General features: G+C 43.2%; 2 protein-coding genes across 7 annotated transcripts in view; one reads left to right on the forward strand and one right to left on the reverse strand.

Annotated features, from left to right (window-relative positions):
* The window catches only part of SOX21 (SRY-box transcription factor 21), a 12,828-nt gene extending 9,579 nt beyond the window's left edge, over window positions 1-3,249 (reverse strand). For all 3 annotated transcript variants that reach the window (XM_084982090.1, XM_084982089.1, XM_084982088.1), the window contains exon 1: window positions 2,222-3,249. In XM_084982090.1, coding sequence (XP_084838216.1) covers window positions 2,275-3,105 — 831 coding nt within the window. In that variant the 5' untranslated portion in view covers window positions 3,106-3,249 and the 3' untranslated portion in view covers window positions 2,222-2,274. The remainder of the gene's footprint in view (window positions 1-2,221) is intronic.
* Window positions 1-27,258, forward strand: part of GPR180 (G protein-coupled receptor 180) — a 290,476-nt gene that overhangs the window by 106,639 nt on the left and 156,579 nt on the right. The window contains exon 12 of one of the 4 annotated variants that reach the window (XR_014819695.1): window positions 4,720-6,423. The exons of the other annotated variants lie outside the window; for them this stretch is intronic. The gene's annotated coding sequence lies outside the window, so the exon portion shown is untranslated. Of the gene's footprint in view, window positions 1-4,719; window positions 6,424-27,258 lie in introns of those variants that run through there. 4 annotated transcript variants of the gene reach the window in all.

The raw sequence follows: 27,258 nt of genomic DNA on the forward strand, positions 1-27,258 counted from the left end.
TTTTTTTTCCTCTGATATTCTTCCTGGTGCCCTATAATTTCTCTTCTAACATTAAACTCCTTTATAATTTCAAACATTTCTCTAGTGTCAACTTGTCTAGCCTTGGAAATTCAACCCTCTCCATTAGAATTGGTTATATTTCTATTTTAATGTCATTAGCATGACAGAATAAAGCCTTAAAGAGGCCAAAAGTTATACAATGTCATTAGCAGTGATTATCCTTACAAATAAAATCTTAAGGTGGAACGAAGGAATTGGCCAAAGATCTATGAACAAATTACACTGATTTAAGTGGTGAGGCTTTCCTACTCACAAGATAAAGTGGTCAGGCAACTTTCCCCTCTTAAAATGTTACTGGAAACTAGTGAGATGCTTTGAACGGTCTGAATGTTTTCAATGGGCTCTGTTCTACTGGTTCATGAATATGCCTTTTTTCCCCCCAAGATAATACAACTACTTGGTTTTTTTTTTTATCTTCTTTCCTATTCACGATTAAAAATGTGATAAATCAGGTTTTTGGCTCTGAATAACAATGGCTTGATTTAGATTTCCTAGTAAATCTATTCAAAAGAGAAACAAAGGGTGCCTTTGCAGGATACCTTACACTTCACCTGGACCAGGCACGTAAGGGCAATTCAGATAAAAATCTTGTTAGGAACTCAACAAGAAATAAAGGATTTTCTCTTTTCCCTGGTTCAGGCTTTATTTAAACTCTTTGTTCAAAAAAAATGAACAGAGTGATAGTCGGATTCTAATTTACAGATATAGTTTAGACGTCTAATATTAAATTAGAAGATCACACAAGAAAACCATTTACACATAAAGGTTAAAACCAATACTTAAAGTTTTAAAAACTTTATATTACATAAAGCCAAAATGAAACTAAATACATGTTAGCCAACTTCATTCACAAACATTAGTCAAAATATATACATTTAAAAAGAAACCCAAAAAGGCTATAAATGAGGTCCTTTTCTCTAAAATGTGCTTTATCATAGTTTGCAAATGAATTGCAGGTGATCTAAAAAATAGGCTAGTTAGGGAGGGACTTCCAAACCACATTTAAAGGGTTTGAGTTGGTGGAGAAATGCTAGCTGAAACGAGACATCTGTCAAAACAATCCTGTTTTTTTTTTTCCCCCAGTTTTGCTAAATAATAAATATATAATTACCACTCAGACAAAAAAGTCTGATTTAATCTTAGATAAAATTGCGGTTCTGAAATAGTCCCACAATTTTTAAAAGTTAACTTTGACATTTGTTCAAAATGCTTGAGAGTCTAAAACCGACTCAAATGTAGGGCAACGCAAATAACACATTTTCAGACTTAATGCTTTCACAGACATATACACATTTACAACCTTAAGGTGAAACTCAGCCATAAGCGGAAAATAGGAACCGTGCCTTTTCCCCTTCTGTGTAAACTGTGTCAAAAATCCAAGTGAGTGGACTCAAGAAGACTTCTAGCAGTTTTTTTTTTTTTAAGGGCGAAAATCCAATTGACAACTTTTCATCGCACACATATTTCTTGTCTGCAGTTCTTGCTCTTGAGAAAGAGCTCTTGCTCTGATTTGCATATGGTATGATAAACAAAAGAAACCGTGATCATCTCACACACAAAAGGCCAGATTCGAGCCGGTCACTGCTCAAGAATGGATCCGGTCTGGGGGTTCTGCTTGAAAGAACAGAGATTTGCAAAGTTCAAATAGTACAAATAGGGAGCAAGGTCGCTCAGAGCCATTCCGCTCTGAGAAACTGACGACACAGACCAGCGTTTCCCTTGTGCCAACCATTTCAAACCTAATATTTGAACAGAGTGCATGCAACACAGACCAGGAGAAAAGAATGATAACAGTAAAAGAAAGATAAGGGGAAACAAAAACAAAACCGACAACAAAACTTCCAGCAAAGAAAACTGGGAAGCCCGACAAGTCAAAAAGTTACTGCTCCACCTCTGTGGGCCCAAACGCAACAGGTTCCCAAGTGCAACGCAAATAGCAACTGCTGCCGGATACAACTGCCCTCTTTAAAGTTGTCTGCCGGAGTGCGGGTCTGAAACGATCCTGTGAATTCACACGCACACTCGCCCGCGCACTCGCGCGCTCCGCCACTCGCGCCCCGACTGGCATCTCTGCCTCCGCCTGGCACCTATACATCTTATGTACATACAAACCTGGGCCCCCGTCGCGGGAGGGCGCGCGGAGAGGCCTCAGAGCTCGTACCTATACATATGTACACGTGTGCACACCGGTCCTCGCGAGGCGGCCCCGCGGGGTCATAGCGCGGCGGCGTAGGCCGCAGGGTAGGGGTCCAGCTGAGGCTTGCCCATGCCCGGCAGCAGGATGTAGGCGAGCGGCGGCTGCAGCCCGGGGCTGGGCCACGCGCTGCAGTTGCACGGGATCATGTAGCCCGGGTTGCCCGGGCTGGGGTGCGAGTGCGTGTGCCCCCCGGCGGCCGCGGCCGCCGCTGCAGCCGCGGCCGCCGCGCCGTGGAAGGCGCCCGCACCCGCGGTCGGGTAGCCCAGCGACGACGCGTACGGGAGGCCGGACGACGACGACGAGATCTCTGCCATCTTGGAGCCCAGGTCGAGCAGAGAGTAAGGGCTGCCGGCGGCGGCGGCGGCGGCGGCGGCGGCAGCGGCAGCGGCCGACTGCGGGAAGAAGACGCGCGCGGCAGCCGCGGCGGCGGCCGCGGCCGCCTTCTCGGGGTTGGCGAGCAGCGACTCGGGCACCAGGCCACCGCCCGCGCCCGCGTGCAGCCCGGCGCCCGCCTTGAGCGCCGGGTGCTCGGCGTCGGCCACGCCGCCCAGGCCGTAGGGCACCGGGAAGGCGAACTTGTCCTTTTTGAGCAGCGTCTTGGGCTTGCGCCTCGGCCGGTACTTGTAGTCGGGGTGCTCCTTCATGTGCATGGCGCGCAGGCGCTTTGCCTCGTCGATGAACGGCCGCTTCTCTGACTCGGTGAGCAGCTTCCACTCGGCGCCCAGGCGCTTGCTGATCTCCGAGTTGTGCATCTTGGGGTTCTCCTGGGCCATCTTGCGCCGCTGAGCCCGCGACCACACCATGAAGGCATTCATGGGCCGCTTGACGTGGTCCACCGGCTTGGACATGCTCTCGCCGTGCCGCGGCTGCAGCCCGCCACCGCCGCCCGGGCCGTCGCCCTCGGCCCGGAGGAAATCAATGTTGGCTGTCCGCGGGGACCCGTTTGGCCCGCCGCGCTCGCCGCGCCCCACTTCGCACCCTGGCGTCGCTCCTGCCCGGGAGGAGGGGGCCGGGGGACCAGCCCCGGACCGCGCCTTGCCCCGGGCCTCCCTGCTGTCTCCGGCCAAGCGCTCGGGAAAATCCTCCTCTCCGGGGCACGATAACTTTCTCGGCAGTGTCCCCCACCCCACGGTCGCAGTTTGCCCTTTGCTTTCTTTTTGTCCTTCCTCTCCAGTTGCGTTCGCCCGCGAACTCCCGGCAGGTAGCCGCCGCCTGGCCGCGCTCTCCCCTTCCTCTGTCTTTTCTTTCTTAAACGCACCGCAGCCCGGAAAGTTGCGTCGCGGAGGCTCCACCAAGTTGAGCCGAGGAGTCAGCCGCCGCGTGCTGCCAAGTGCCAAAGGGGGCTCTCGGCGGCTGGAGTGTTTGGGTTCTCCTCGATGACTTTCTCATTTGACAGTAGCAGATGGGGGTGGGGGAGGAGGGGAGGTGGCCCCGGAGGAGGAAGAGGGGGGAGATGGAGGAGGGTCCGGGCGCACCACGGGAACGCAGAGCGCAGCAATGGATATAAATACAAATACAGCAGCACCAGCCGGTCTTCCTTACTCGGGGCAGGCAGGGAGCGCTGATGGGAACCCCCCAATCGGCTCGGGTTTTTTGGAGGGGAGATGTCCGCGCCCCAGCGCCTGCCTTGCGGGTCTTTCTCTCCCGCTGCTGGTCGGGGAAGGAGGTTGGATGAGGCTTGAGCAAGCCTAGGACCGCCGGGCCTCAAAGGAAATCCTCTCTGCTCTGCTCGCTGAGATGCCGCGTCTTGCAGTTCCCCGGGCCATGCCGGCTCCGCTCGCTCCAAACCCCTCCTGGCGCGTCAGCCGATTCGGACTCCCCGGGTGCGCCGGGCTTGGAGAGCGGCCCTGACTCCGCTCAGCGCGGCGGGCCGGGCACCGGTCGCGTCCTCTCCCGGTTCCTCTCGGCCACCGCCCGGCACTTGCAACTAACTTCGCCCAAGTTTCCTGCGCCGGCGCCGCCGCGCCCCTCTCGGCGCGCTTGCCTCCAAGCGTGCACCCGCGTGTGCGCCGCGCCCGGGGCCTCTCTCTCCTAGCTTTCCCGGGCAGAGGCTAGTAGGCGGAGGTACAGGAGGTGGGGATTTAAGGAAAACGCGCCATCACCTCAGTTCGCAGGTCCGCTCTGGGGCTGCTCCCGCTTCCCCCACTTTCGCAGCAGTGTGGGCCCCTTCCCGGCCCAGGTCGCCACTCCGCTGCTCCCAAGTTGGCAGGAGCTCTGTGCAAGGGCGCAGGTGAGTGTCGCTACCTGCGGGTGCACGCGCCCGGAGTCGGCGCTGGGTGTGCATGTCCAGCCGCGGCTGAGTGTGTGTATATCTGGGGGCATGCGGAGGAGGTGGAGCCCAGGACTCCAAGGGGGAGGAGGGACCAGCAGTGCCTCCTCCCGCTCGCACATCCCCAGGACCACGAATTAAACAGGATCCCCTCCGCCCCCCCCTCCTCCCACCCCTTTTCACTTGAGGGCAGGTTTAGACGAGTGGAGAGCCCGGAGCGCGCCGCGGAGTTTGCGCACTGTTTGGCATCGGCAACCTCTGGTGTCATCCCGGCTACCCTGGCCGGCCCGAGCAACATCGGTCGCGGCTCTGGGATCCTCTGCCAGGAAGAAGGAGGCGCGCACGTGGAGGAGAGCCTCGCGAGCTTCGGAGGAAGAGGGGATGCACCCTAGAATATGTTGGAGACTTTCTAGCAAGAAAAAAGTGCTCCTTTTCCCTGGAAGCCCAGATGTTACTTGCAACAGATGCCTCCTGAATTTTCTTACACTGGTGATGCACCCAGTCAGAGGTAGTGGAGTGAAAAATAAGAGGAGAGACTGAGCGTGCTCTTGGCAACCCTTTCAAAAAGGAGCTTGCCCAGGCTGAGAGTAGGCATCTTTGCCTGACAATTCAGCTCCTTAAAAATTCTGAGATTTGGTTTTGTTTCCATTCTAGTCGTCAGAGCCATCCATATGCTGATTTTTTTTACCGTATGGTTAACTCACAGTATCTCACTTAAATGAATTAAATAGGGTGAAGGAGTTCAAAATCAGTAAGAAGTAAATAAAATGTTTCTCTGAAAGACAAAAGTGAAAGGTACTGGTCCCTCTATAATGGAATTATTTGTATGCTGTTCAGCACAATTTTCTTTAGTAAGAGTAGGTTTTTGAAATAATCGATATGATGCAAAAATCAAACAACATGATTTTGTTTGCAGGTTTTTCTCATTTCTTGGTATGCTGCAGCACCCTTATAACATGGTCACTCCGGAGGTTTAATTCACACGTTGGCCTGCCCTTCAGGGAGAACTTGCTTGCCTTCTTTCTTTGGCAGTTTGGATTTGACCTAGTCATGTGGGGTGTCCAAGTCAGAAGTTCTTGCATCAGTTAACTCTTTAGGTCTTCTCTGGGCTTCATGTTCAGTTCATACACAGACACATATATAGACACAAAGCACTGATTGTAATTATGAAGTTAAAAAAAAATGTTTTTAGGCCATCAGGCTTCTTTCAGAGTTAGGCTTGTTTTATTGTTCATTTTAATAATAGTGGTGGTTGCTTTAAATTTAGTTGTTGTAATGACATATAGAAATGCAAATTAGTGAAATGTATGGAAATGTGTATCTTTCTTGGGATACCACATTTATACACGTTTACTTGGTGTCAGTTATACCCTTGTATTGCTGAAACAATTAGACTGATTTCTGTAGAACCATACCCCTTTACAGGCTCTAAAAAGAAACTGTTGCTCAGACTCTGGGTGGAGCAATGTTAAAACCTTAGCAGGTGTAATTACATAGACTAGAATATTAAATAGACTGTTTTGTGATGTTAAACTACAAAATTACCATCCCTGAGCCCTAAACCTACTAACTTATATAATAGGTTTGAGACAAAAATATTATACACTGTCATACAAAGAACATATGTATGGGGATGCAAGATGTGAAAACAGTTATTCACTAAACATCGTGCATAAAGTTGGGTCTAATCCTGAACATTATTTTGATATATACGAAAGGATAAGAATTGAGAAAAAAATTTTGTATGAGTGAGTTAAATTATTTTATATTCTTTTCAAATATAAGTTTGAAAATCAATTGCAGTGAATTATTAACAGGAAAAGAAATGTTTGTATATATGATTGACATGTATGCTCTTATGTGCAATATAGTATAAAAATAAAATACGTAAGTGTCATGGGCTATAGTTTTATAAATTGTGCAGTGTTGCCTGTTTGGCAATATTAAATGAATTAAATTTGAAAGTTCCTAAGTCCAAGAATGATGAACTGTAGGGGAGAAAAATGGCTATTTATGCGCTTGTTTGTTATTCACCAAATACAATTTCAGCATTTCAAAATAGGAGAGATTTGGCTTTCAGTTTTGGTTTTTAGCAGATCAATATTCTTGGCCTACAGTCTTCCTTTCCAAGGCAAGGCCTTCCCAGTGAGCCCTGCATGAAGGGAAGGCAGCAAACACTGCTATCACTACCCCCAACCTTCGCATCTTTTGCCTGAATCTGGTTGAGTTTTCACCCAGTAATCTTTCTTGCCATTCTCTTTCCTATGTACCAAAAATGAAAGTTCACTTTTAATATCCACAGATCTTACGTTTGAATTGGCAGAATATTTTTGTTTTTGTACATTTTGACCTAAAAATGAAAAAATACCAAGACGTAGGAAAGAGAGTCATCTGTGTTAGTGAATAGTGAAGGAAAAACAAATTGAAAGAGAATTGGACGTTTCTGGGCTCTCCCTTGCCAGCTCTTGATCGCAGGCACCCAAAGAACAGGGGCCTCTATCCCTGGGGTCTGTGTGGGCTCTGTACTTGCCTTGTGGCCCCAGGAAGACCCGTGATCACAAATACATCTAGTCAGAAATAGAGGGGCAGACACTCTGTCAGGAAAAGTTTGGGGGTCGGGTCAATTCAGTTTCTTCTTTTCCTCTCTAGGTCCTCTCTGCAAAAGGTCTTTGTTCAATTCTAAAACTTTCACTAGGAGGCAGCAATGAGGTGTTTGGGGAGTTAAAATATCTTAGCAACACCAGACAGACTGGCTTTCTTCCTCTTCCTCTTCCATAAAAGAGGGAAGACTATTTGGATCCCAATGGAAGACAAGGGATCAGCGTGAACTAAATCTCTTTCCTCCATCCATCCCATCCCATCCATCCATCCATCCATCCATCCATCCATCCATCCATCCATCCCATGTCTACTCCCTCACTGGAGTATCACCCAGATGGCTCACTGTCACATTTTTCTAGAACCATGGAGGCAGTAAACCACTGCAAAGGAAGCAAACTAGTCGGAGTCCTGAGAGGTAACCAGGTAGTAAAGATAATGCTTTCAAAGGGCAGAGGCCACGTCATTGCACTGGAGCATTGGGAGCAGACACTGTAGTCAGAGAACTTTGCACTTCTGGTCTTAAGCAAGGGCAAGGAAAGAATCCATAAGCTTTCGAACCTGCATAGAAAAGTCATAGAGCCTGTTTGTCCTGTTAAGGAGGAAATGACCAAACTGACAAAAGCCAATTTCAAGCTTTTGCCACAGTTCCCTGATCCTCTTTATCTAGTTCCCTAGTTGTACTTCTAGCAGCCCCACCACCAGCAGCCCCCATAAGGGGGGAAAAAATCCCCAGCACAGGGTCCACATAAAGCCCAGAGATGAGGACTGAAGTCAAGCAGTCATGGTTAGAGTGAATGGCTGCAAGAGTGGCCCTTGAGCGGTTACTACTACAATTTCATCCTTTTGAGATTTCTGTCCCTTTATTCTCACTGCTCCTGCCAGACTGGGAAACTGGGACTCTGCAGATCAATTATGAGACCGCCCTTCTTCATTCCTCCTGAGCACTGCTCACGCAGGTTGGCATTTTCAGAAAGAGCTTTACCCAGCTGAGAAGCAAGAAATACAAAATAAAAAACAGCTCCCTCTCACCCTGATCTCCCCCCTCCAAAAAAAAGCACCTAAGGAAAAGAAGACAAATAATCCAAGACACACAACTTCGCAGAATACTCAACTCTAATCCTGAGAATCCCATAACAGCAGTGGGGCGGCGAGAGGGGACGTGGACTTTTCTCTAAGGAGAAGTGCTTTTTTTTTTTGTAAGTGGGAAAGAGCCGGCTGTGAACAAAACCAGAAATGAACGTGGAAGGTTGGACCGTCAGCAGTCATGGGGCTCCTGTAATGAAAAATCCTTCTAACCCCATAGTTTTCAAATGAGGAGACTGGGTGCTGGTGTGGTGGGGTTACCAGTACATTTCATGCTGGTGCATGCTCTGGTTGATTTTGAGAAAGGGCAGATCTGAGAGGGGAGTATCGCTTCATTATTCCAGCAGAGTGGTGGAGAAGCCATGTTTCTGGCTTTACAAAGTCACTCTCCCTGGCTGTCCTGCTTTACTTCCCGCTTCCAGGTCACCCTGTCCTGTGCGTTATTCCCTCCCAGATTTAGTTTCCTAACTAAGAATGAGTCTGCTTTGCTGAGCAGTTTGATTATAATGGTCATTTATTGAGTGACCATTCCTATTACATACTCTGTCTTCTTTAACTTTCAGGAAAACTCGGTGAGGTAAGAGCTCTGTTTGCAGTTGGGGGGGTGAGTCTTAGGGCTGATGAATAAGTGACTCGCCCAAAGTCGCACAAGCATAAGTGGAAGCAATGGGGTTTGAATGAAGCCCAAGCTCTTGGCCACCACTCTGAGTCCCAGTTGGAGGCTCAGCCCCTTCCTGGCTCAGAGTCTCAATTCCACCCACTTCCTCAAAGCCTTCTGTGACTCACTCAGTGCCGTGCTCCCTCTGAAAGGGAGTGCCCGTTGTAATCTCTCCAGTAACGCGTTCCAAACCCGCAGCAACAGCACCCCAAAGTCCAGTCCTGGCTCCTCTGGTTGTCAGCATGGATTTGATCTCGGTTACAGCTCCTTGTCCCTCACTCCTGGGCTTCCCCCTGCAAACACTGAACAGTTGCCAGCACCCAGTGAACCTAATCTCTACCCTTTCTCTGATAGCCGAGGGCTGCTAAAAGGGACCCTTATAACAATGATATCTAATCTCAGTCTGTATATTCCTCCAACCCTGGTTGTCCAACCCACCTTCTCTCCTTCCCTCTTTCTTTTCCTTCCTCATCCCTCTCTTTCTAGCTTTCTTTTGTAAAAATCCAAGTGCTTATTTAGTTATTTAATCATGTAACAAATATCTATGTATGAAGCCACCATCCCGAAGAAAATCTGCCGGTAAATCTATATGGAACCAAATCATCTCCCCAAACCGTATACTTACCTCCCCTAGCCCAGTGTAACCATTTTCAATTCCTTCGATTTTTAAAGATTCAGCTATGTATTTAAAAAATTCATCTCTATGTCTCCTTTAAAGGTAGGTTTTTCTTTTCATTTGTCTTAAACGTTGTTAAACGTGAAAACTTTTGTGTGTGATCTTTATTGATGAACTTTTTTCATTTGCGTTGTTTGGATTCAGGGTTACTGAGTTGTTTATCTGCTGTCTGAGATTTAATTGTGCAAATACACCACGGTGTATTTGCTTATACTTTCCTACTGAAGACATGGTGGGTTGTTTCCCTTTTTTAAGTGTGATTACTGGCTGCTCTCAGCACTTTGGTTCATGTCTACCGTTGTATATGTGCAAGGCATTTTACAAGGAAAAAATGTAAAAATGGGAAACTCACCCACTATGACACTCTTTTTCCGTATGTGTCCCCTTGTGTTTCTGACTGCTTTTTATTTTTCTGCAGGCATTCAGAGACTTTTTTTTAAAATATATTTTGTCCAAAGTTTATGGTTATTATCTAAGGGATGTTTGGTCTGATAGGAGCTATTTCTCCATTTGTAGAATCCATCTGAAATTGATTTTTTGTGTATAGTGTAAGGGCTTGCTTTCTTTCCATATGGACACTTAACTTTCTAGAGCCATTCACTGTAAAGACTGCCTTTTCATACTGCTCACTAATGCTCTCTTTGCCACATGATGTTGGTTTCTGAGCTCTCTATGTCGCTTCATATTTTCCAGTTTTTCTATTTGGGCACTAATATTGCACGATCCCAACTCTGACAAAGCAAGGACTCTTATTTTCTTCTAAGTCAATGGTATTATGGCTGTTCTTGGCCTTTGCATTTCCATTCAAATTTTAGAACAGATTGTCAGGTTCCAAATATTCTTTAAAAACCCAAATATTTTCAACCTTTTATTTAAAAAATTTAAATTGAGGTATATTGACATCTAACTTTATATTCATTTCAAGTGAAAACATAATGATTTTTTATTTGTATATATTGTGAAATGATCACCATAGGAAGTCTGGTTAACATGTGTTACCACATAGAGTTATACATTTTTTTCTTGTGATGAGAACTTTTAAAATTTACTAAAGCCCAAATATTTTTTAAAAGCCTTATAATTAATATTTTTGTTTGTTTTTGGCTGCATCATTTGTTTTTGTTAAAAGGCTGCACCAATGGCATTTGGAGGTTCCGAGGCTAGGGGTCCAACCAGAGCGACAGCTGCCCTCTATGCCACAAGCCACAGCAATGTGGGGTCTGAGCCATGTCTGCAACCTACACCACAGATCATGGCAACGCTGGATCCTTAACCCATTGAGTGAGGCCAGGGATCGAACCTGCAACCTCATGGTTCCTAGGCGGATTTGTTTCCACTGCCACAACAGGAACTCCAGTAATTAATATTGTTATGAATCTCTGGATGGATTTAAGGAGAATTGACATCTTTACTCTTTTTTGTTTTTTTACCTCACCCATGGCACATGGTAATTCTGGGGCCAGGGATCACATCCCAGCTGCAGCTGCAACCTATGCCACAGCTGTGGCAATGCTGAATCCTTAAGCCACTGCACCACAGTGGGAACACCATCTTTACAATTTTAGCACTTCTAACTCATGAGCTTAGTATCTCTTGGTTAATTTTGTCATTGTTTAATTTCTCTGAGTAATATCTGGTAGAATGATTACTCATCTATTATTCTTGGGTTTTAAAACATTATTTTTGTAACAATGTAAATAGTATGTTTTTAAGATGATATATATTTTGAAAAGAGACTGTCTTCAAAATAATTGTATTTTCTGACTGTTGCTGGTATAGAGAAATAGCATTAATTTTTGTATATTGACTTCACGAGTGGCAACCTTGTGAAACCGCTTTTAATTCAAATAATGTATTTGTAGTTTCTTTTAGATTTTATACATACGGAATCATAACATCTGTGAATATTGAGAGTTTTCTTTCTTCCTTTCCAGGTCTCATACATCCTATTTCTTATTTTGCCTTTCTGTACTGTTTTGACTCTTGGGTTCATTATTGATCAAGAAGTCATGATTTTTTTTTTCCTGACGAATGTGTGGCATAGTGGGAGGGAAGTCACTAAACTCTTTCCAGAGTTTGGGGCTGCTAATGATCTAGTTCAATGCTGGTACCACTGCTACCCAATCACACACATCTACCCGTTTTCATGGAATTCTGCTTGGTTATGCTTTTCTTAGTTTGGATAGTTACTTGACAAACCAAACCATCCAGTCGTCATTTCTAGAATAGAAACTCCACGTGGTTGGGGCCATGAGCCCTGCACCTGGAGGAATCACTCCATTGGTATAAATTTCTCTGTCCTTCATTCCTCAATCAGACTCGGAGAGGGTTCTGCCGCATGTAGTTGCTCACCACTTACCTGGTTATCATGCTAGACTTTTTGCCGCAACTGTTTTTATGCTATTGGGCTGTCTTGCATTCCTGGCAGTAGGAACTATAGGCTTCTGCACCAGTAGAGGCTGGGTAAGTGGGGCCAGTTTCCCGCACCATCTATGGGGAGGGTGACTACTCGGGCCAGCCTTAGGGCTCGGTGTGTTGAGGACAGGCCAAGCCCCCCAGCAACACCACGTAGTCCATGCCTCAATGAGGTCATTTGCATGACCCAGCAGCATAATGTCCCTTTCTTTGGAGGCAGAGTAAAATAACCCACGAACAAGCACATGTCATAATTCGTTCTAATTTTTGTGACTTGAGAGCATAAAATGGAACAAGAGAGCACAAGGTAGGAATCAGAAGCAGAAGGAATGGTGGCTGGTCTGATAGCGATTGGCATCTAATCATTCCAGCTGCCTGAAAAGTTGACTCATGACCTCAGTGGACTTATCGCCCCCCTGGTATTTGTAGAGCCGAATTGTATTTTAATGCTTTGTTTGTGCACCAAAGTGTTTCTATACACTAACTTCCTAGTTGACGTGTCCTTTTGTCCATTATCAGCCACCAATTTCACATTCCAGGCCGTTGTCAGGAGTGGCCAGATGCTACGGTCATGGGCATGCCTGCAGAGCTGCCTTTCAATGCACTTTAAAAACAGTCTTTGACATTTACGCATGTACTTTGGCTGCTAGCAAATACATCCATTGCTGTCAAACAAAGCCCTGGGTTTGATAAAAATTTGTCTTTATTTATTTACTTGAGGCAAAAGGGGGGCTTTCATTGTATCGCAGGGCTTGCTTTTTAATAAAACTCTGCCTCTGCTATTCAACACATGGGAGGGTATGAAGAGGTTGGCAACAACTTGACAAGAAAATATTATCTGATGGATTCATTAATAATAATTCGAGGTTGCTTTTTCTTTAACATACTACCAAGAGACTAACTGACTGCATTCGGTCCTTATGCTTCTCCATACCTTGGGCCAATAATTATTCTAGGGTTAGTACCTCTTGGTTGCAACTATTAACTCATTGTGTGTTTCCTTCCCTAACTTTAAACATCCCAAGGTCAAAGACCATGTATTATTTGATTTTGATACCTCAGCACCCAGCAAGACTCCTGACATTGAATAGGTCCTCAATAAATTGTTGAATGAATGAATCAGCCCCATGTTCTAAGTCTATGTATGCACAGCCAAGGAGGGACTGAGGATTTAACTGCATGATTCAGGTACAGGCTTATTAAGCAAATCTTAATTAATTAATCTTAATGAAGTCTACAGTAGTGCTGGAAATGAGACGACATTTTTTTTTTTTTTTTCCAGCAGCACCCGGGGTGTGTGGAAGTTCCAGGATCAGGGGATTGAACCCGAGCCACAACAGGGACAACACAGGACCCTTAACCCACTGAGCCACCAGGGAACTCTAAGAAGACTTTGTGTAGAGGTAGGTGAAGAAAGCTACTGTGAGCATTCATACTGCACTACTTTTTAAGAACTATTCCAATTAAGTCTATAAGGAGTTGGGATGACAGGCTGAGAATTAATTTTGTGTTACTATAGAAATTTAATTGACTGCTTCCAGAAACCTGTGCTCAATGGCTACAGACTTTATGCTAGATTAAAAATTGAAGCAAATTCTTTGTTACTCCTTCATGGGAGGTCCCATCAGGGCTCAGCACGTTACAAACCCAACTAGTATCCATGAGGATGTGGGTTTGATCCCTGGCCTTGCACAGTGGGTTAAGAATCCGTGAGCTGTTGTATAGGTTGCAGACACAGCTTGGATCTGGCGTTGCTGTGGCTGTGGCCATGGCTGGCAGCTGCAGCTCTGATTTGACCCCTCTCCTTGGAACTTCCATATGCCACGGCTGCTGCCTTAAAAGCGAAAGAAAAAAAAAAATCCTTGTTACTCCTTCATTAAGTAGTAAAGTCTGATACCTTGCCCTATGAACCTAGGCTTACCTTAGCAACTTGTTTTAACAAGAGGACACAGCAAAAGTGTCATTCTGGGACCTCTGAGTCTTGGTTTTAAGAAGACTTGCAGCTCCCCCAGGGTTGCTTGCTTTCTTAGAGCCCTGAGCTGCCTTGTGAAAATCCTCACTAGTCTGAGACCGCTTATTTAGAGATACTCGGTGATAGTCAGTTCCAGTCTGTTCAGACCTTCTGGCTGTCCCTGCCAAGGGGCCAGATACAAGAGGGACACTGTCTTGGATCCTCCAGACCAGTTCATCCAGCGGCAGCACACCACCAAACAATCTTTGTCCTACCAGAAGAATCGCCCAGCTGAGCCCTGCCCCAATATCTGACCTACAATATCACGAGATAGAATAAAATACTGGTATTAAGCTTAGTTTTGGAATAATTTGCATGCAGCAATGGATAACCAGGACAGCCTTCATCCGGATGTCAAAGTCCAGAGGTACAATGATTTAACTAAACAAACCAATTTACTACTTTACAAGTGGATTCTGTTGAAGAGTTCTTAGTTCCTTCTAAGCCAGAGAAGCTAGATTTAATACATCAGGTAAAGGAGGAAGCCTGCAGGGGAAGACTTTTTCTTGGTGCAAAGGGAATGGCTCAACAGCTGGAGACATTCCATAGGTGGCAGCTCTGGCCTAACCCTGATGAACTTAAAGACAGCTTTCAGGGGAGGAGGAGGGAGGAGCTAGGAGCCCCTATGCATAGCTGGGACCTCTCTGTTGTAATCTCTTCTGGTTCCCAGTAATGGACCTTAATGTTCAATCCTGAAAAAAAAAAAAAAATAGCCTTTTCTCAGTCACTGCCTAGATGAAAATGTTTTCTCTTCCAGATTTTCTGGGATTAGCCAGTCAGGCATAAACCATTTGCTTTCTGCAAGGAGAGAGACCAACTTGGCTATGGCCCATATGTCATTTTTCACTAGGATCATTATAGTTTACAGGAAATCCTTTTAAAAATTAATACCTCAGGAGTTCCTGTTGTGGGCAGCGGAAACAAATCTGACTAGTAACCACGAGGTTGTGGGTTCTATCCCTAGCCTCGATTAGTGGGGTTAAGGACCTGGTGTTGCCATGAGCTGTGTGTAGGTCGCAGACACAGCTCGGATCCCACGTTGCTGTAGCTGTGGTGTAGGCTGGTGGCTGTAGCTCCGATTTGACCCCCTAGCCTGGGAACCTCCATATGCCTCAGGTGTGGCCCTAAAAAGCCAAAAAAAAAAAAAAAAAAAAAAACCCAATACTTTAAATCTAGGGTGTTAGACTATATTAACAAAAAAGATGAACACATAGAATTTGAATATTCTGTATTCCTTCATAATATTTTTCCAGTGTCGGGAAGATTCTAGAGTCTCTAAACATAGAGGTTATGTTCAGGATTATATTTCTTTTTTCTTTTTAAATTCAATTTCTAATTTTATTATTTTGAAATATATATGAAAAATTCTCTTCATTGGACTGAAAAAATAATATTTAGTGAGAGCCAATGACATATCTAACAGTGATTTTTTTAAGTAGAAACAGAAAACATCGCTACGGGACACAAAAGCTTTACCAAAAAAATCAACATCAAACAATACACTTCATGATATTTCTTCGGTGGGGTTCTGCTCCCTTTACTTTAGCCATGATCTTCTGCTTTCATCTCTTTTCAGGGATATGTTGCTTAAGGAAAATATTAGTAATGTCTGCAGCGATGGATTAATAAATTCCATAGCTGACTGAACTCCTACTCAATCTGATGAATCAGTGGTTTTGTGGTTTCTGACATCAGCAGAGCCCATCAATTAAAATACATACGGCAATTAATGAGTTTTTAATTATAAACACTCTGAATAGGACACTATCAGAGAATAAGCAATATGTATTTAAGAGGCAGGTAGGAGCAGCACAGCATAAGGAATGCTAAACTGGGAGTCCAACGTTCGAGTTCCATGTTGGCTTTGTACTGGTTGCTAGTTCTTGGGGCCTCGGTCTTTTCACCTGTAAAATGAAAATAAGGAGTTCCTGTCGTGGCACAGTGGAAACGAATCCCACTAGGAACCATGAGGTTGTGAGTTCAATCCCTGGCCTCACTCAGTGGGTTAAGGATCTGGCGTGGCGGTGAGCTGTGGTGTAGGTGGCAGATGCGGCTCAGATTTGGCATTGCTGTGGCTGTGGCTACAGCTCCGATTTGACCCCTAGCCTGGGAACCTCCAAATGCCGCAAGTGCGGCCCTAAAAAGACAAGAGACAAAAAAAAGGAAGAAGAAAGAAAATAATAATGCCTGTCTTAACTAACCATAAGGTTATGGTGATGATTAGACTGAATTGAGGCCGCACAGATAGAATATCTGTTAACGGGCCAAATCAGGAGGCGAGTCGGAGCAGGGTCTGGTTCCCCGGGGGTCGTAAGAGAAGACGGCCCCACATTAAGTCTGGCAAGGAGAAATCTCTAGAGGCTGAGGTGGCTAGAACGGCTTATACTACTTTCCCCCACAGGATGTTTGTTTTGCAGTTTAAGGCACATCTATAAGGCTTGTTTACTCTTTCTGCTCCATGACCGCTGATTCTCCACACTTTTCTTTGTCTCTGGCTCCACAACTCAGTCATCTATCAAAGTGAAGGACTGTGTCAAGTTTGTTGTTGTTGTTGTTGTTGTTGTTGTTATTTGCTTTTTAGGGCTGCACCTGAGGCATAGGGGTCGAACGAAGCTGTAGCTAGCGGCCTACTGCTATAGCCACAGCAACGCAGGATCTGAGCCTCGTCTTCAACCTACCCCACAGCTTGAGGCAACGCTGGATCCTTAACCCACCGAGCAAGGCCAGGGATTGAACCCGCTTCCTCATGGATGCTAGGGTTCATTACCCCCGATCCACGATGGGAACTCCGAAGTGTGTTATTTTTTAATAACTTTAAAACAAATTTGAGTATGGTTGCTGTACAAGATTGTATAACTGACAGGTGTACAATATAGTGACTCACAATTTTTAAAGGTTATACTCCACTTATAGCTATTATAAAATATTAGCTATATTCTGCATACTGTGCAGCATATCCTTGTAGCTTATTTTATACCTAATAGTTTGCACCTTTTACTCCACTACCCCTATCTTGCCCCTCCTTCTTCCCTTGCCCCACTGGTCCCAACCAGTTTGTTCTCCGTATCTGTGAGTCTGCTTCTTTTTTTGTTGTATTCACTAGTTTGTTGTATTTTTTTAGACTCCAAATATAAGTGATATCATATAGTATCATATAATATGGAATCATATAGATTCCAAATATGTGATATCATATGTGATATCATATACTATCGTATCATATAGTATAGTGTCTTTCTCTGACTTATTTCACTTGACATGATGACATAATGCCTTTGAAGTCCATACTTTGGTAAAAATGGCAAAATTTTATTTTACTGTGGCTGAGTAGTATATCATTGTGATATGTGTATGTGTATATTTTTTATCCACTCATCTGTTGATAGGCACTTAGGTTGCTTCCATATCTTGGCAATTGTAAATCATGCTGCTGTGAACACCGGGGTGTGCGTACATTTTCTAACTGGTATTTTCGTTTTTTTGCGTGTATACCCAGGAGTGGAATTGCTGGGTCATATGGTAATTCTATTTTTCGTTTTTCGAGAAACCTCCGTACCCTTTCCCACGGCGGCTGCACCACGTCACATTCCTGCCAACAGGGCAGGAGCATCTCCTTTTCTTCGCATTATTGCCAGTATCTGTTGTTTGTGTACTTCTTGATGACAGCTATTCCGACAGGTGCGAAGTGATATCTCATTGTGGTTCTGATTCGCATTCCCCCGATGATTGGCTGTCCTGGGCACCTTTTCATGTGCATGCTGGCCATCTGCATTTCCCCTTTGGAAAAATGTCTCGTCAGTTCTGCTGCCCATTTTTTAAAATTGAAATATAGTTTATTTACAATGTTGTGTTAGTTTCTGCTGTACAACAACGTGATTCAGTTACACAGGTATATGTATGTATTATTTTTCATATTCTTTCCCTTATTACAGGATATTGAATATAGTTCCCTGTGCTGTACAGTAGGAACTTGTTTATCTATTTTAGGTACAGTGATTTGTATCTGCTAATCCCATACTCCTAATTTATCCTTCCACACACTTTTTCCCCTTTGGTAACCATAAGTTTGTTTTCTATGTCTGCTTGTTTTCTTTGGAGAGGTGTCTATTTAGGTCGTCTTCCCTTTTTTTTTTTTTTTTTTTTTTTTTGTCTTTTTGCCTTTTCTAGGGCCGCTCCCACAGCATATGGAGGTTCCCAGGCTAGGGGTCTAATTTTTGCTGTGGCCACCGGCCTACACCAGAGCCACAGCAAGGCGGGATTCGAGCCGCGTCTGCGACCTACACCACAGTTCACAGCAATGCCAGATCCTTAACCCACTGAGCAAGGCCAGGGATCGAACCTGCAACCTCATGGTTCCTAGTCGGATTCATTAACCACTGAACCACGATGGGAACTCCCCCATTTTTTAAATTTTTTTTTGTTATTGAGTTGTATGAGCTGTTTGTATATTTTGGAAATTAAGCCCTTGTTGGTTGCATCGTTTGCAAATATTTCCTCCCAATCTGAAGGTTGTCCTTTCATCTTTTGCCCAATTTTTAAATTTTTTTTTTTTGGATGTTGAGTTGTATGAACTGTTTATATACATTGGGTATTAATCCTGTATGTGTCATATCACTTGCAAATATTTCCTCCCATTCCATAGGTTGTTCTTACATTTTGTCAATGATTTCCTTTGCTGTGTCCCTTAATTAGGTCTCATTTGTTTATTTTTCCTTTTATTTCCTTTACTTTAGCGTTGCATCCAAAAAAATATTGCTGTGATTCATGTCAGAGTGTTCAGCCTATGTTTTCTTCTAGGAGTTTTATTATAGTATCTGGTCTTACACTTACGTCTTTAATCCATTTTAATATAATAACTTCTTTATTAAGATATAATCTACATACCAGGCAGTTCACCCATTTGAGATATACAAGTCAACCAGTTTTAGTGTGTTCAAAGTTGTGCAACCATTACAGCAGTCAATTTTATCATTACAAAAAGAAACCATATATATATTTATAGATATAAAATATATCCATATTTATATAAAAATATATATATATGTATATATATATATAAATTTTTTTTTTCCTTTTTAGGGCCACACCTGCAGCATATGGAAGTTCCCAGGCTAGGAGTTGAATCAGAGCTGCAGCTGCTGGCCTACACCACAGCCACAGCAGCACCAGATCTGAATCACATCTGTGACCTACACCGCAGCTTGTAGCAACACCGGATCTTTAACCCACTGAGTGAGGCCAGGGATCGAACCTGCATCTTCACCCACATCCGCATGGACACTATGTCAGGTTCTTAACCTGGTGAGCCACACAGGAACTCCAGAAACCATATATTTATTAGGGATCATGCCCTTATTCCCTAGCTGCTTCAGCTCCACTCAGCTCTAGGCAACAACTAATCTCCTTTCTTTCTCTGTAGATTTGACAATTCTGGACATTTCATATAAATATAATAATTTAATATGAGAGGCTTCTTTCACTTAGCACAATGTTTTCAAGGTTTATCTGTGTTGTAGCATGTAGCAATGGCTTATTCAGTTTTATTGTTGAAAAATTCCATTGTATAAATGCACCATATTTTACTTATCTGTTAGTCAGTTGGACTTGCTGGTCGTATGGTAGCTCTGTGTTTAACCTTTTGATGAATGCTTCTGCAGAATGATAATAATAATAACTGTCTAGCTATTTTCCAAAGTAATTGTATCATTGTACATTCCTATTAGTAGAATATGAGAGTTCCAATTTTTCCACATTCTGGTCAATATTATTATTATCTGTCGTTTTAGTTGTAGTCACCCTAGGTGATATGAAATGGTTTACCATTATAGATTTGATTTGATTTGAATACTTTGCATAATTTCAATCCTTTAAAATTTATTTTTGATCGTTTCATGATCTAACATATGGTATCTTAGAGAATATTCCATTTGCACTGGAAAACAATGTATACTCTGCTATTTCTGAGTGAAGTGTTTTATAGATGCCTATTTGGTCTAATTAGTTTATAGTGTTGTTCAAATTTTATATTTCCTGATCTTTTAGTTGTTCTATCCATTACTGAAAGTGGGGTATTGAAATTTCCAGATATTATTGTTGGGTTGTTTATCTCTTCCTTCAATTTCATGAGTTTTTGCTTTATGTATTTTGGGCTTGTTAGGTACATACATATTTATAATTATTCTATCTTCCTGATTTATTGACTCTTATCATTATATATCTATTTATATTTCTATCGACATTTTTAAAGTATATTTTGTCTGTATTAATTTAGCCACTCCAGTTTTCTTATGGTTGCTGTTTGCAGAATATATCTGTTTCAATCCTTTTAACTTTTTTCCTATTTGAATGTTTGGATCTAAAGTGTATCTCCTAAATACAGCACATACTTTTTTTTTGTTTCTGTTTTTTTTTTTTTTTTTTTTTTTTTTAAAACCCAGTCTAACAATCACTGCATTTTGTTTTGTTTTGTTTTTTGGCCGCACCTGTGGCATGGGAACTTTCCAGGCCAGGGATTAAACCCACGCCACAGCAGTGTACAGAGCCACTGCAGTGACAATGCCAGATCCTTAAGTCACTGTGCCATGAGAGAACTCCAATCTCCGCCATTTGTTTAGGTCATTTAACCAATTAGAATTTAATGCTGTTATTGATGTACTTGAATTTATGCCTGCCAATTTACTTTTATTTTCTGTATGTCTTATGTCTTTTTGTTTCCCTATTCCTTAACTACCTTCATCTGCACTATGAGACTATTTTTTAGTTTAGCATTTTAATTCCTTAAATTAAATTAATTGCCATTTGGGGTTAAGAGAGGGTGTTATATGTGTATAAATCTATCACCACTATTGTGTGGATTATTCAGGAATTTTTTATTAACATGGAGGGAGATGTTATTAGACAAATAACAAGTAAGAGAGGAGTTCCTGTCGTGGCTCGGTGGAAACACATCTGACTAGCATCCCTGAGGACAAAGGTTTGACCCCTGGCCTTGCTCAGTAGGTTAAGGATCTCGTGTTGCTGTGAGCTGTGGTGTATGTCACAGATGCGGCTCATCCCAAGTTGCTCTGAGTGTGGAGTAGGCTGTCAGCTGTAGTTCCCATTCAACGTCTAGCTTGGGAACCTCCATATACCATGGAGGTGGCCCTAAAAAGACAAAAAAAATAAAATAAAATAAATAAATAAATAGTAAGAGAGAGCACTATTCTCTTGACATAGAAAATGCAGAGAGCAAATACAGACCTTATCACATGAGACAAGAAATTCTGCTTCAAAGTTAAAAATATTATGAGTGAATACATTGAGAATTAACTTAAGAAGGAATGTTTATCTGTGAAAAGCTGACATATAATTTATAAAAACTACACAAACTCAAATTATTAGTAGATGCAATTATGTCTTTAGTGCCAGTGTAATTTATCAATGTCCACGGAATTACACAGAATCTCCTAGGATAATATTTCAAAATTAGAGGTAAATTCTAGATCTGCCTCTGCCATTATTTCTTCACTCATTTATTTATTCATTATGCTTAAAACACTTTATAACTATGAGGAACTATATGACTTTTCTAAGATAAACTATTAAACTTCTTACTCATAAAATAAAAGGATTGGATTTGGTCATCTTTAAGGGTATTCCTCCTGCTGTGAAATTCCAAGATCCTAAATGGCATAGTTGAAGTAATCATTCCTTTATTAATCCAGCAAATTTTTCTTTCCTTTTCTTTCTTTCTTTTTTTTTTTTTTTTTTTTTGGTCTTTTTAGGGCCACACCCCTGACATATGGAAGTTCCCAGGCTAGGAGTCAAATCAGAGCTGTAGCTGCCAGCCTACACCACAGCTACAACAATGTAGGATCTGAGCCACGTCTGCAAATCTGGATCCCTAACCCACTAAGCAAGTCCAGGGGTCAAACCTGCATCCTCATAGATACTATTTGGATTCATTACCACTGAGCCACAACAGGAACTCCCACAGCAAATATTTCTTGATTATGTACTAAGTGTGAAGCGTTGTTTTAGGACAGTGAACCTGGTAGACATAATTCCTCCCTTCATGAAAGTATCAACATTTAAATAAAAAATAGCATGCATGATGGCTTTCAAGAAAGAGAAAGCATAGAGTCCTGCAGGGATATAAGTCAGAATTTTCTAGTCAACCCTGGTGGGATAAGGGATCTTACAAAGATTTTCCTGAGGAAGTGAACTTGATGCTGCAACTTGAAGGATGAGTACAAGTTAACTGAAAAGAGACAGTTGAAAAGCAGATGGTGTGGGAAGAAAGTTCTGAAAATATGTTCCAAGCCCAGGGACAAGAGGTAACCCAAAGGGTTCGAGGAACTTATAAAAGTTCAACACGGGAGTTCCCTGATAGCTCAGTGGGTTAAGGATCTGGCATCGCCACTGCTGTGGTACTGGTGTGATCCCAGGCCCGGGAATTTCTGCGTGCTTTGTAGAACGAAGTCCATCATGGCCAGAATTCAAGGCCAAAGGTAGATAGAAATGAGGTTGGAGGGGAGAAAGGGGATCACAGAGAGCCTTATGTCAGCCACTTAAAGAGGTGGGTACGTAATCTATGGACAATAGCAGGTTATCTCAGCTGAACTGATTTGTCTTGAAAAAGATGATGCTGGCTGTGGAGCAGAGGGGAAATTGGAGGTTTATGAAGTAACCAGATGGTCTGCACTAGGGTGTGTGTAAGAACGAGAAGGGAATGAAGTGAATGGTTTGAAAGATCTGTAGAAAAAAATTTTTTTCCTGTTATCTTCTTTTTTAAAATTTTTTATTACTCAATGAATTTGTTACATTTGTAGTTGTACAATGATCCTCACAATCCAATTTTATAGATTTCCATCCCACAACCCCAGCACATCCTCCCACCCCCTGAACTGTCTCTTTTGGAAACCATAAGTTTTTCAAAGTCTGTGAGTCAGTATCTGTTCTGCAAAGAAGTTCATTCTGTCCTTTTTTCAGATTCCACATGTCAGTGAAAGCATTGGATGTTGGTGTCTCATTGTATGGCTGACTTCACTTAGCAGGATAGTTTCTAGGTCCATCCATGTTGCTAAAAATGCCAGTATTTCGTTCTTTTGATGGCTGAGTAATATTCCATTGTGTATATGTACCACATCTTCTGGATCCACTTCTCTGTCGATGGACATTGAGGTTGTTTCCATGTCTTGGCTATTGTAAATAGTGCTGCAATGAACATCGGAGTACATGTGTCTTTGCGAGTCGTGGTTTTCTCTGGATAGATGCCCAGGAGTGGGATTGCTGGATCAAATGGGAGTTCTATTTTTAGTTTTCTGAGGAATCTCCATACTGTTTTCCACAGTGGTTGCACCAATTTGCAATCCCACCAACAGTGTCATAGGGTTCCTTTTTCTCCACACCCTCTGCAGCACTTATTGTTTGTAGCCTTTTGGATGATGGCCATTCTGGCTGGTGTAAGGTGGTACCTCATCGTGGTTTTGATTTGCATTTCTCTAAGAATGAGTTATGTTGAACATCTTTTCATGTGTTTCTCGGCCATCCGTATGTCTTCTTTGGAGAATTGTCTGTTTAGACCTTCTGTCCATTTTTTGATGGGGTTGTTTGTTTTTTTGGTATGGAGCTGCAGAAGGTGTTTATAAATTTTGGAGATTAATCCCTTGTCTGTTGGTTCATTTGCAAAGATTTTCTCCTATTCTGTGGGTTGTCTTTTCGTTTTGTTTAGTGTTTCCTTTGCTGTGCAGAAACTTTTAAGTTTAATTAGGTCCCATTTGTTTATTTTTGTTTTTACTGTCATTACTCTAAGAGGTGGATCTGAGATGTTGCTGTGGTTTATGTCGGAGAGTGTTTGGCCTATGTTTTCCTCTATGAGTTTTATAGTGTCTGGTCTTATATCTAGGTCTTTAATCCATTTTGGCAGAAAATTAAGTGGATAACATTTGCTAATAGATTGAATGGGAAAGCTAGTTAAATAACTAATAAAACTTTACTTCATGACTAATGCAATTTAATAAAATTTATAAAGACGCTTACAACTTAGCCAGAACGTAAGATTAAAAAAAAACCAAAAACCCACAGGAAGATGAGTTCTTGAAATAAAAGCCCTAAACTTCTAATTTTATAAAAAAGAAATGAATACCAAATGTGGGAGACTTGGGCATATTTATGGTTATCTCAAGCACTGAGAAGCAAGAAAATGTATTTGCCTGAAGAGGTGGTTTTTTAATAGCATTATAAACGATTTTTATTTCAATGTGTATGCTCAGGTGTGAAGGAATTGCTGCTTCTCTTTCTTTTCTTTTTAGTGTTGCACCTGTGACATATGGAAGTTCCCAGGCTAGGGGTGGAATCAGAGCTACAGCTGCCAGCCTACACCACAGCCTCAGCAACGCCAGATGCAAGCCAAATCTGGGACCTACACTGCAGCTTGGGGCAACACTGGATCCTTTACCCACTGATCAAGGCCAGATCAAACCCGATTCCTCATGGGTACTATTCGGGTTCTTAACCTGCTGAGCCACAACGGGAACTCCAGCATCTCTTTATTTTCTGTGAATGAATTTGATCTAGGCTTTGAGGACAGCCAGGATGGCAGAACGTGAAATCAGTTGTTCTGCGGGTCTCTTCCAATTCTTGGGTTGGATGCAGTGCCATTCAAGCCTTCAGATCCCTCTGTGACGTCCAGGCTGTATCTGGGACTCAGGAGTCTGAGTCAAGTATGGGACTTGGCTATCAGTCAGGTCTCATCAGGAAAACAGAAACTGCACAAGGCTGTTCAAATAGAAGGGGCTCGATATGGAATTTGTTTTACAGGTGAAGAAAAACTGAAAGGTCAAACAAGAACCACTGAGTAACCAGAGATACTAATTACAGGAAGCCACTACTACCTCTAGCACTAGAAGAATGAAAGGAAAAGGACCTAGGGGCCTGGGAGAGGGTCCAGCAGGGTCTGTTCTTGGACTTCTGAGTAGGAGGTACACGTGTCTGCTGCCAGTACCTCTAAATGATGAGGCTTGCGGATTGCTGTTGCTGGGGTCATGGTGACAAGACCAAAAAAAGTGGGAGAGAGATTCCCCCCGCTCCCTTGGATCTTTCAATCTGCCCCTAGAGCCTCCTCTGGCAGATTCAGCAAGGATGGCAGATGACAGAAGAGTCTGGGACAGGAAATTTGCAGAATCTTAATTCCTGCGTGGTAGGGAAATAGACAAAGGTGGTTTCGAGCTGAGATCATTAGGTAGATAACAGGCTTAGCAGGGGACCATGTTCCTGGCAATCCTGCTGCTCCAGGACCCATATGTCCCTCCCCTTCCTGCAGCTCAGCCTCTCCCCCGACCTCAGGTGACTCCTTTCTGCCACCAGCTTTGCAAAGTCTGTCACATCCTGCTCCCACTCTGTCCTTCCTTGTGATCATCCACTAAAAATGTTGTTGTCCATCGGAACCAGAACCGGAATCATTAACAAGTGAAAGACTAGACCTTTCCTTGAAGACAAATCTCCCAGGAGGTAAGGTTCGATGTTTGCAGTCTCTCCAGAGCAAAAAAATTAAAACAACGTTGTTACCTCTGTAATAGAGCGGAGCAGCTGACGATGGACACAGCATAATTCTGTGGTGGCCATACTGGTGGACATCCTCAATGACAGCCAAAATTTATTCCCTGGAACCCGTGCCTGGGTCACCTTACCTGGCACAAGGGGCTTTGTGGGTGTGATTAAATTAAGGTCTTTGCAACACAGAGATTATTCTGGATGATCTGGGTGAGTCCATTGTAATCACGACAGTTCTTTTAGGACAGAAGCAGGAGAGCCAGCATCAGAGAAGGAGGTGTGGCCATAGACGCGGAGGTCGGAGGGATGCAGGGGCAAGAATCCAGGAGCACAGGTGGTCCCTGTGAGAATGGCTGGAAAGCTTTTGGCTCCTCTAGCCTTCTAGAGACTACGTTTTGGTCTCTAGGAACTTCCCAGTTTCTAGAAAGTGGAAGCTTCTTTCCACTTTCTAGAAACTGGAAGAAGCAAGGAAACACTTTCCTGGAGCCTCCAGAAGGAAGGCAGCCCCGCTGACACCTTGATCAAGCCCAAGCCCCATAAGACTCAGTTCAGATCCTTGTTGTGTTCGGTCAAAATTTGTGGTCATGTGTTAGAGCAGAAATAGGAGGCTAGTACACTGACCATTTACTATGTGGCCATAACTGAGTCTTGAGCCCTGGGCTGAAACCTGTATAAGCACCGATTATATACATGTTTTTTTTCTTTTTAGGGCTGAACCCACAGCACATGGAAGTTCCCAGGCTAGGGGTTGAATTGGAACTGCAGCTCCCAAACTATGCCACAGCCACAGCTAAGGCCAGATCAGAGCCACATCTGCGACCCACACCGCAGCTTGCAGCAACGCCAGATCCTTAGTCCACTGAGCAAGGCCAGGGATCAAACTCATATCCTCCTGGCCTTGTTCAGTGGGTTAAGGATCCGGCGTTGCTGTGAGTTGTGGTGTAGGTCGCAGATGCGGCTCAGATCTGGCGTTGCTGTGGCTGTGTCATAGGCTGGCAGCTGTAGCTCCAATTAGACCCTTAGCCTGGGAACCTCCATTTGCCGCAGGTGTGGCCCTAAAAAGCAAAAAAAAAAAAAAAAAAATTCTCTGATAGGTTTCCTAAAATTTGGTTCCCCCAAGTAACTTCTTATGATAGTCCCCCTGTCTGATTTCTGGCAATGGATTATCTACAGATTTTTGTGATTCTTAAGAACATTTCTCGTGGTACCAGTCCTGCTATTTCAACTCAGTTAATGAGTTTTCGTTTCTGTGGTTTTATTTTATTTTATTTTTTTCAGGAAGAGTATAATCTCACTTATTAATGGTCAGTCAGATATTATAATTTATTCCTACTTATTTTAGGGCATGTATCACTCCCTGCCTCCTTTTTCTCTATTACTGAGAACTGTGTGTTGAAATCTGTGCTCAAAGTTGTACCAGAAAGAGCTTATTTAATATTCATAACTATTCTAGGAAGAATATACTCTTTTTTTAAAAAGCTTTTTTTTTTTTTTCATTTTACAGATAAGGAGACATAGACTCAGTTTTGGAAGGCGGGAGGAAAAACACAGCTCATACTGTTTCCGTAGGCTAGCTTTAAGATTGCCCATCTACCAAGGTCTTGATAATTAGATAACGCCCTACGATCCTTATTTTCATCTGCCTCTTTTGGCAGAGCTATTGACCAGGGCATGGCCAGACAGGCAGACTTTCAGGACACAAACTAGACAGAGGAGGAAATGTTCCTTCCTCAGTACGTAGGCGTTTGAGGGAAAG

This window comes from Sus scrofa, chromosome 11 (assembly GCF_054392235.1).
Source record: "Sus scrofa isolate SSC_HxYL_T2T_F1_AM1 chromosome 11, Sscrofa_HxYL_maternal_Yorkshire_Landrace_v2.0, whole genome shotgun sequence".
NCBI classification, from domain to species: domain Eukaryota; kingdom Metazoa; phylum Chordata; class Mammalia; order Artiodactyla; family Suidae; genus Sus; species Sus scrofa.